This window comes from Limulus polyphemus, unplaced genomic scaffold, assembly GCF_000517525.1.
Source record: "Limulus polyphemus unplaced genomic scaffold, Limulus_polyphemus-2.1.2 Scaffold991, whole genome shotgun sequence".
NCBI lineage: Eukaryota > Metazoa > Arthropoda > Merostomata > Xiphosura > Limulidae > Limulus > Limulus polyphemus.
In genome coordinates this window covers 295,655-307,020 of record NW_013666601.1, presented here as the reverse complement: position 1 = coordinate 307,020, position 11,366 = coordinate 295,655, and the positions used below count along the sequence as shown (strand labels likewise).

General features: G+C 35.1%; 1 protein-coding gene across 4 annotated transcripts in view; it reads left to right on the top strand.

The window, feature by feature from the left end:
- Positions 1–11,366, top strand: part of LOC106461580 (oxidation resistance protein 1-like) — a 163,721-nt gene that overhangs the window by 48,623 nt on the left and 103,732 nt on the right. For 2 of the 4 annotated variants that reach the window (XM_022388588.1, XM_013921422.2), the window contains exon 4: positions 7,502–7,594. The exons of 1 other annotated variant lie outside the window; for it this stretch is intronic. In XM_022388588.1, the coding sequence (XP_022244296.1) occupies positions 7,502–7,594 (93 nt within the window). The remainder of the gene's footprint in view (positions 1–7,501; positions 7,595–11,366) is intronic. One more of the 4 variants, XM_022388587.1, reaches the window with a different exon arrangement.

The following is an 11,366-nucleotide window of genomic DNA, read 5'->3' as shown; positions in this document are numbered from 1 at the left end:
ATAGGTAAACAACATACAAGGACATATGTTGAAATAAACTTGTTTGAAAGTTCAAAGAAATGATATTCAAGTACCAAAAAGCTTTCTTACTATCATATCTACGGTAATGTTGAAATGCGCCTGCACTGGACTGAACGAGAGTGACCATCAACAGCCATGATAGTGTATGGCAAATGTACAAAGTTCACGCTGCTAACCTCATGATTTATTCGGCACAATAAACCAAAGTATGGCTGCAATGAAACATAAACTTGAAATAAAAATACATTTATGAAACAAAATTAGAATGTTTTTTATGTACATATATAAATATGAAATCCTAATTAAAAATAAAAATACTCATTTATTATTTAGGTTTACTTAGAAATATTATTTTCGGGTCTGTATATTAATTGAAACCATAAGGAGAGTACGTGATTATTAAAAAAATTGAAAATAGATAAAATTTGCATTTTATGGATGGTAAAAAATTTTCAGGATTTTAAAATAAGGTAATGAAACATAAAAAGTAATAAGTTCATATCTGGAACAAATATAAATATTGTAATCATTTCTTATAAATACCATTTCCTAATGTAATGTTCCAAGATATTAAAGATCATAATGCAAAAAAACTAAATTTATCAAAAGTAACAGGTTTTATGTTTCTTAAACTACTTACATTTATGAAAGTTCTTATGAAGTTTCACACAGTTTTTTCTACTAGTTTTATTGTTGGAATGAAATATAGCAAGACTTGCATTGGCTACTCAGAAAGTGAGTAGTTGGTGGTCATCGGGTTAAAGAGAAACAGATGTCAACATTGTTCTCTAAACAGAGAGATATCTGAGTATCAGAAATATATCTGGCCAAAATCTGAAGGAATTCTGTCTAAGACTAACAGAATATAACAAATATTTACAAATCAAGTAACATCATATCTTCCAGAGCTCATGGACTACCCATATCAGAATAGAAAGAGCTGAATCTCCATGTGTCACTAAACCTGCTACACAGTTGACATTGATGTAGAAACTATATAGTGTACTAAATTAATCAAAACTTTACAGTTCTACAGCAGCTTCATCCATCAGAAAATTTAAGTGGCATTAGAGGAAAATTACCTGTGACAATGAGTAACTATATTACTAGCAAGTTGGCTACATTCCATAGTTTGTTCTCAGCTGTTTAAACATTTATGCATGAATTAGTGAAAGTTTTCTAAAATTTTAGATAAACAAGAAATGCTTATGTAAAATATAAGGAAGAAAAATGCCTGTTTTACATACCACAGTTATGCAATCCAACATCTCATTCATCTGTAGTTTATTTGTAACTAGTTATTTTGATCAGTAGTTTGACTTACACTTGTACTGTGTGTTCTATGTTTTCAGCATGAATCCCTTTTGTGATTCTTATGAAAATTTGTATGTATTAACATGTGTATTCTTCTGTGCTTTCTAATAAACCCCTCGATGTGGATTCCTGTACATGGTGAGGAGTCCTCCCAGGGAAGGTTTTGTATGTACAGTTTACCTCCTCTAGAAACCATCCATCCATCCACGTGTTTGCTTTGTGTGGCATCTTGTGAAGGGGAGAAGAGGATCCTGATGGTTGAGGGGTGTCATCCTGATGAGTGAGATATGTCAGGGGCACTTTGATATATCACTTTTGCCTTGATTTCCTGTAGACAGGTGGTCTTGAGGAGGCTCTCCCAGGGTCAGTTGGCTGGTCCTGTTGGGGTTGGGTCAACTGATCTCCAGTGTTGGACATTCTCAACAGGTATTGTGGAATTTTTGTCTGATGCTGGTGTTTGGATATAGTGCTCATGAAACCCTGGCATATCTGCACTGTCCTTGTTTGGCATTTTAGTGCATCATCTCAGTCTCTGGAGTCTCCTTCTGTCAGAGATTTGCTCAATTGGTTCATGGCAGGTTCCCTGGACGTTGACAGACCTCTTTCTTCTGAAGAAAAATGTGGTGGTTGCAAACAAAAGGGTTCTCCACCCAGTTCTCTTCCTTCTAAATAAAAATGACCACTTTGATACAGCAGAACTGTCGAGATTTTCATTCTAATTTGGATAACATGGTGGGTAGGGTCAATGTACACTGAATATTCTTCATATCCTATGGATCCCACCAATGCTGATGAAAAAAATAATAAAACAAAAACATTGATTGGAAAACTGATCTACAGTCGCCATCTCCAAATGTTCCTGTACCTCATTTTTTAATTCATTTTATATCTGACAAACGTTTGGAGCAAATGTCTCCATTTTTCATTCAGAAGGCATAAGAGGGGCTTGCCGGCTCTCAGACAATAAGTTATGTTCTGAGGACATCTTGGTGAAAGCATTTACACCAAATCATAGCATACTCCTCTTGAAACCAAAGGCCATTAAGGACATACCTATTGAGGTTACTCCCCATGCTACTTTGAATTTCTCATAAGGAGTTATTGTTGAGAGGGATTTAAAGAACATCCAGAGTCAGGGATCCTTGCTGGTTTCTCCAGCCAAGGAGCTTCTGCTGTGTGATGTATCCTCAATCATAAAGATGGAATTATGCAACCTGTCAGTGTTCTTATACTGATGTTTATATTGCCACATCCACTTGCCACTGTTAACACAGGTTATCTTAACTATAAGGTATAGCCATATATTCCTAACCCCCAGGTGTTTCCAATGTCAGCAGTTCAGACATTCTAAGGCATCTTGTTGTGGTTCTTTGACGTGTGCTCACTGTGGTGGCAAAGACCATGACACCTATGAGTGTCAACTAGATTCTCACTGCATCATCCACCCCTCATACTTTCATTCTTGCCCTAAGTTGGTGGAGGAAAAAAAGAGATACAATGTTTACATACTGTAAACAACATCTCTTATCTCAAGGTCTAGAATTTGTTGTTCCCTGGTTCATTTTGGACCTATGCTGCTGCTCTCTGTTCCACTGCTACAGTGAGAATGCAGGCAGATTTTCTGTGCCTCCAACAGAGTTTTTCTCTCATCATGTCAAAAGTCTTTTGCCCTCTGTGGATGCAAGAGTTGACAGATCTATGTCTACTCCTGTCTGTTCTCACTGTCACATCCAGTGACTACTCAGGTCCCTCTCCTTTGGCCCTAAGGTGCAGAACCATTATTGGGTCATGCACTCAGTCTCTGAATTCTCCTTCTGTCATATATCTGCCCTGTTGGTCCTTGGAGGTTGATAGACCTCTTTCTTCTGAAGAACAATGTGGTGGTTGCAAACAAAAGGGTTCTCCACCCAGTTCTCCTCCTAAATATAAATGGCCACTTTGATACATTCTAATTTGGATAACATTAAGACCTTGATTGATTGACATCCTGTGTGTGTCTCCTTACAGGAAACATTCCTATGACCTGCTGATGCTGTCACCTTTCAGTTTTCTTTATACTAGAATGACAGGTTGTGTGATGAACAGGTTCATGGAGGTGTGGCACTGCTGGTTGACCAGCACATACCATATCTGTGCTACTCAATATGCCCTTGGAGACTGTGACCATCTGCACCTCTGTGGGTCATGCCATCACTGCATCTTTTCTTTACCTGGAGAGATTTATAATCAATCATGAGAGTTATAGGACATTGTCTGCTTTTTACATCTTACTATTCTGTGTTCTTAGGTGCAGTATTTAATCGAATAAAAAATTATTTAGTGTGGTAGTACCATTAGTATAAGAAATTAAGACTTACTTTTCATAGACAATTGACAGCAAAGAAAAAGAACCCCAGGTAAGTACTATATTTGTTTATTTTGTATGTGTTCTTTATTTATTATTATAAAAATAGATAAAATGTAAAAATTACAAACTTATTAGGCAAGATAAATAATAATAAAAATCCTTCTTGAGGTACACTTGTGAGCATCTTGTGCATTACATAATTGGATAGGGTAATGTAAGTTACGCATTTGCTGAATGATTTGCAATTTGTGTGGCAGGATTATTAGTTGGACGGGGTTCAAAAGTCAATGAAACAATAAAATTAAGTATAAATAAATGTATACTGATATCAGCTTTAATCTATTTGGAATAAACAATTGTGGTTTTGTATTACAATTTGCAGTCATTCAAGAAAAAAAAAAGGTAATTTAGAATTATTTCCTAACTTTATTATGGTGGTTATGAGGTCTGTTAAATTGATCAACCCTGTATAGAGTTATAGCTTAGAAAATAACAGATAGAATTTAAAGTTTTTCTGAAAAAAACATTTGATATCTATTTAGGAGATGAAGAAATGTATTTTTAATCTTAACATGCAAATCACTTTGCATCCGAACCAGTCAATACTCTGACATCATGTAATTAAATACAAAGTTTTTAGTATAAATACTTAATTAAAAATTGTGATTTGTATTTCTTAATGTATACTAAAAGCTTGTCAAATTACACAAAGATACATTAAGTACTTTCAGAGTCATAGTATGTATACTACCAGGATTACAAGGTCAGAATACATGAACCTGTTGTGATAGGGTTGATTAACTTTTACCTTAAATCTCTCACTACAGAGTTATATTCAAAATGTAATTTAACTACTTCATTATCGACATATAAAAATATACTCGGCATCAAAATTTTGTTAATAAGTCAAATTTTAATATCATATAAGTAATATTATAAATATTAATTTCTTAATTTTTAAAAGGAAATATTTAAATAAATCATCATTTTCTCTTGTATAAGAATTGTGACATTTGTTTTCACCAAATTTTTTCACACCCCTCTGTGATGTGTTGAATTTTATGTAAATTGCTCATTATAGTATAAATATTACTAAGGCAAAGTCTAATCTTTATAGCCTTTGATCTTTGTTTATGGGGATATAAACTAGAAAGTCAGACCCTGTTGTCATATCCTCTCTTTCACAAATTACCAATAATTCTCTTAAGGCATTATCTATTACACCATTTATAACTAATAGAAAGACAAAGTTTTAATTTACCAAATGATGTATAATGCTGTATTGTTCTCAGTACAGAATTTTAGTTATTTCATCTGCAGGTTTAAAGATGGTATCACTGAGTTCAGATCAAGTAGCTAAGGGAATTATTTTAAGACACTTGTGCCTTAGTTATAAAGCCAGTTAAATTTTAATAGTTTAAGGAAATTGTTTGCTTTGTGCATGTTATTATTCTGTGTTCTTAATAAAAGTTATTTAATATAATAGTGCCATCATTACAAAAAGTAAGCTTAGATTTCTTTGGCTGGCTGACAGCAAAAAATTAGACCAAATATAAGTAGTACATTTCTAGATTTTTTATGTATATTTTTTTTATTGTTATAAAAGTAACTAAAATGTAAACATTAGGAACTTTTTAGGTTAGTTAAGATTAGATTAGGTAACATAATGAAAAATTTCTTCACAAGGTATGCTTGTGAGTACCTTGTGTGTTAACATCATTCAATATGGTAACTTGAGCTATGCTTTCACTGAATGACTTACAGATTTTATGATGAGATTATTAGGTAAATATGGTTCAAGGGGCAATAAAACAATACAATTAAGTAGAATGAGATCTAGCCTTATACTATTTAGGATAAACAATTCTAATTTCCTATTATGATCTGTAGTCATTTGAGAAAGAAATAGGGTTACTTAGATTTGTATCCTATTTTTTCATTGTGGTTACAAGGTCAGTCAAATTGACCAAGTCTGTATAGAGTTAGAGTAGAGAAAATAAGAGATAAAATATAGTTTTACTTAAAAAAGTTTGATATTCACATAAGAGGTTTTAGAACTAATGCAAATGATATTTGTAAACTTTAAGAAGAATATGAATATTTTTAATCTTAACATGAAAATCACCTTGCATTCAGACTTATCAACACTCTGACTCCATATATTCGTAAACAACTCTTTAGTAAAAAATACTTGATTAACAACTGACCTTTGTGTATAAAAGACTTGTAAAGTTACTAAAAACTTGCCAAATTTTGTGAATATACACACCATATTAAAAGTTATAGTATGTATACTTTATGATTACCTGGTGGTTACAAAGTGGTTGAAATAATGCTAGCCAAATAAGTAAGAAAATGAAATAATTTTAAAAAGGTCACAAAATATTACAACGTAAGCTTAATTGGTTAAGAATTTGTCTATCTAGCTTGGTCCTAGTCATATGTGGAACTTCCTTAATCCTAAAATAACTGCATTGATTTGTCAGTTATGTGCCTTCTGTTGCTCAAATTTTGACCTTTTAATTCTTATGAAAATATACCCTAAATATAATCTGGGTATCAATCAAAAACAAATAAAGATGGAAAAAAAATGTTTCCCAGATGTAAGTCATCAATTCCAAATATTTTTTTTGTCAGCCTAGTGAGAGGAATGAAATGGTTAGAACTTTGCACTTAGAAGTTAGACATGTAAAATTCTTTTAAAACAAGTCTGTTTATCATAGTAGTCTGCTGTGTCATTTGCTTTTGGGTTCAGATTGTGGTTGTTTTTACAGTCATTTTGGAGGTTTTATTGAGGTAAGTTTATAACCCCCATATTATTATTTCCATACATATTTTTATATTCTGCCCATATTGCAGGGCATTGCCTTATCTTATGCAGAATTGAGTGATGCATTTTGTGCTATAGGCATGTAAAATTCAAAGGAATAATATTCTTTGAACATATACTAGTGAGAGTGAGCTTCTTTTTGAAGCTTTATTATGGATAACCTATTTCTCTCTTTCTTTAAATGTAGTTGACTAATAAATGATTCAAACATTGCTTCATAACTTAATTCCATCTTTTGTGTTATTTCTTGTTCTTGTTTGGAACACTCTTCAAGTGGTGATGGTGTTTGACTCAGCCAGCTAGCAGAGGAAGATACACTTCTGTTTCACTTTTGCTTTTTAGCAACATCTTTAGAGACAGCTGATTTATTTTGTACATATGGATTCATTTCTCTTTAGTAATAAAACTAGTTTTTCTTGACCAATAATCTACATTTGGTCTGAACAAAAATAACCAAACTTAGTTCTTTAAGAACAGTGTGGGATATTAAAATAGCTTGATATTCATAGTGTGGTTACTTTAAAAGTATCTACTCATCTCTTCATTTTATAATCATTTAGAAAGAAGATAAAACATTACAAAAAATGTAATAAATAAAGTGCAGTAAGGTGTGCTCTGCATAGTATGAATACTCATAGTAGTTAAATATTGAATTGCACAATGTTTTTAGCATTATTCTTAGACACATTCTAATTTTTGATCTAAACAAAAGACTCGTACTTTATATTTTCACATTGAATTTTTTAAAACTTGTGTCAAATATAAGATTGTAAAGTCAAGTATGCATACTATTTAATTTACATAAAATACTATTTATGTAGACATATTTATATTATTTCGTTGCACATTTCATTTAAATTAGATACTTTATCTCTCTTTGAAGTGAAATTTATTTTGAAAAATCACTAAATTCTTTTAATTGTAAATGAAATAAATGTTATCTTCTAGTTAAAGACTTTTTTCATTTCTTATGGTTAAATTTTAAATAGGTTCTGTATATACCTGAAAAATCAGGGCAGAATGAAAATAATCCTGTATTAGGAGAGGCAACAGGAGGATTTCCCTGCACTGAGGTAAAGCATGTGAGTACTAATTTTTTTGTATTTGTCTTTTACAAAAAAAATTTATTTCCATATGGGCTTAATCATTTTGACCAACCTTGTAACCAACAGGTAACCTTTAAAATATCCATACTGTAATTTTTAATGTAATATGTGTATTTCCAAAACATACTTACCTCCTTTCACACCAGCTATTACTGAACTGCCAGAGTTTCTTCCTTTGCCCATCTAAATATTGGTTTAATTTTTTTCTCACTTATTCCAGTTTTTTATACCCGACTTAATTGGGTTTGGTGATATTTCTCTCCTGACACTCTCCACCTACCTTAATGCGCCCTCTTTCCTAGTACTGTATATAAGCACTTCATTCAGATGATTTTATCACTTTTTCTTGACAAAGCATTCTCTAACAGGTTTCTCTTTACTATGATCATTGGAAATACTTTGAGTGTTCTTCATATTGCCTATTTGATTTTCATAAAAAAAAAATCAAATGATGAGCCGGTATACAGTATGAATTCTCGAATTATTATTTCCAGCACTGAGGCAAATGAAGTCTCTCCTATCCCGCCTCTGATATCTACCATCGCACAACAATCAGGGAGGGGGTTGAGACTGTCAATGATCCTATTCATAGTGAGATTAAGACATATATTCGGTTTGGTGGTGTCCCTCTAGGGGGCTCTGAGACTGCAATTGAGGGCAATCCTGGACAACCTGGAGATAATTTCGATTTGCTTTTTCCTGCACCATCTTTTATTCTTTTGGCTTCTCAGTCCCCCTGTGGGACAGTATTAAGTTTATGGACTTACAGTGCTGAAGTCCAGGGTTCAATTCCCTACAGTGGACATAGCAGATAGCCCAACCTTGTTTTGCTCTAACAAAGCAAACTTGCCTGACCAAATGTTGTTTTAAACAACAGGAATCAGAACAGTCTTTAGAAGAAATAAGAAATGGAGGCCACTTTGGGATAAGTTTTCCTTGTTTTTTCAGTTGGTCCATCAATAGTGTGGTGTTTTGGGTCTTTCCCAATGGTCTTTGAGCCTGCACCTTACTTGATGGCTGAAAAGTCTGGGAGTGAATATTTAGTTTTCTCCCCATCCAAGAGCATTGTGGTTCATGCAGAGAGGTTTACTGCTCAGTTACTAAAAGGGACAGCTATGCATTATCTGCCACAGTTGTTGGAACTACAACTCCTATTTGCACATTGCCATTGTGATGGCATCCCACCTCTAGTGTTTTTTTTCTTTTTGTGCACAAGGTTAGGTATTGCAGTTCAGGGTTTTCATCTTCACAAAAGCATAGGCATCATATGGGTTCTGCAGAATTGTACAAGCTTTTTCTCATAACCTTCCTTCCCTAGGCCTGTCCACACACAATTTCATGGACAACTGGTTACTGCTGACACCATCTTGTAAATTGTCATAATGTCACACCCAGATCCTACTTTCAGAAACAACCAAGGCTCCAACTCAATATATCATCAGTTCGGGTATTTCTTTTTTCATCGCCTATCTCAATTGGGCTGAGCTGACTCCCATCTGGCTCCATACTATAGAAGAGGAAGCCTGACTCTTACCTTTCTTTCTCCCACTGCATGGATGATTCTTTCTCTTTTAAGAATGTGAGCATCACTCGAATCAATCATGCCTTTGGGACGAGAGCAAAAGAGATCTTTTCAATAGTCTTTATGCAACCAAGGGATCATAACTGTCAATTCATTGGATTCCCCTGTTTCCTTATTCAGAATCATTCTTTTATCTCAAGGGGTTGATAAGTCGGGACAATACTAAGATATGGGCTCCTCTGTTGCCACCTTGTCCAGAGATCCATCTCTTCATTAATGCCTTGCTTCACGGATGGGTTGTATATCCCAACAGTCAATTCCAGGGTCTATGCATGGGTGAGGAGGCTTACCTACATAACATTTTAGTCCTTCTTCCTTTTCAAAAGCTAATGCTCCATGGTCTGGGCTTATTAAGGGAAAAATCATTGGCTTCACTCCGAGAATTCCTCAGTTATGTCTTGCATTTCCCATCAAGGGGCACTTGGTCCAGGGCTCCTTGTTTTTGAACCTTGTATTTCCTTTCTTTGGACCACTCCTATCATATCACCCTACTATCTTACCATGTTCTGCAAGTGATGACTACGGTAGCAGATCAATTGTCTTGACCCAAATGGAATAGATGCTGAATCACAAGATTTTCTATTGGATTGGCTCTCATTTTGAAACACTAATGATTGGTGGGTTGACCACTCATTGGAACACCCAAATACAGGTAATTTGGTCTCCAATACCTAACCTTTGGGCTTTGGCAATGGATGCATTCCATCAGGTTGGAATCGGGTTACAACTCTAGGCTTTCTCTCTAGTTCATATATTACCCATGGTACTAACTATGGTTTGTTCCAACTCATTGTCGAGTTCTACTGATAGCACCAGATTGGCAGCTACACCCTGATTTCTCTTTTTGCAGTACCTTAAGGAGTGCCCACTTCTTCCACTTCCTCTTTGGCTATCTCTGTGAAGGCAGCCATGATCTCACATGGTACACCCAGCTATCCAGAAGCTCCAGCTTCAGACATGAAGATTATGCAGTCCACTACATGGTGTTGGGGTTTAATTTCTAAGGTTGCCATGTGTCTGTCTCAGTCTTTGCTTAGTCTGGCAATGGACATTTATTAATGGAAATGGTACACATATTGACAATGGTGTATTGAAAAGAAGTTGAACCCACTTTGATCAGAAGTGCCAACCATAACTCATTTTTTGCCCTGACTCTTTGGCAAGGGTTTTGCATCTTCCACAGTTGCCTTGTATAAGGTGGTCGTATCAATTACTGTTCAGTACTCAAGACAATTTCTTTGAATCCCCAGCACTCAACGACTTCATCATATTGCTTTGGATTCATTGTCCCAAATGACCATTCCAGTTTTTTACACCTACAAACACTGCTTGTCAGAGTGGTTTGCAAAGTTTGTCCACAGGGTGCTTTATCATTCTACCTCTGTCCTCAGACCAGTTCTTCTTCCCTAAGACACTCTCAGCCATGGAAGGGGATAATTTCTTTTCACTGATTCATCTGAACAGTATTGCTCACTTGCATGACCAATCAGGTTTCAATTCAGATTTCTCAGGGTTCTCCAATGAACATTACCCTCCAGATTCTACTAATGGAGCTAGGCAGTCCTTATTACACCCTCTTTTCAGTCACTGAGGTGGTGGACAGAGGATTTTCCTCCAGAGTGTTACAGTGAATTTCCTCCATTCTTGGAGAAAAGGGTGTAGTTGGGAGCCCTTCTACACGGGTCTCTGGATGTTTTATCCCAGATCTCAGTAGGAGAGGCACCAACCTACTCGGGAGCCTACTTAGTACTGGCTCAGATTTGATGCTCAGCAATCCAGTTGGGTTGAGCATGGCCCTTATTTTTAATTAATACTGGTTCAGTACATTGTTAATGGAAGAGGGTCCATTGACTCCTTGCAATTACAAATGCAGAGTGGTCCCATTCTGGGTTCTTGGTTGAGCACAGTTGGCAAGTGAGGAGGAGTGTTCAGCATTCCATACTGGATTAGTTGTGTTTCCTCAGGCATAAAGGATCCCATCATTTCGAGCCTGGGGTGTTGCCTTTTTGTCTTCTTCAGGTTGAGGAGAAGGTTTGTACACTTCAGTGTTGCTTACTTTCCCAGTGTTATTCTGGTGGCTCGGAATGCATCACTTTATGGCTGCAGCTTGGGATCCACTCATAAGTATGTGTATATATATATATATATATATATATATATATATAT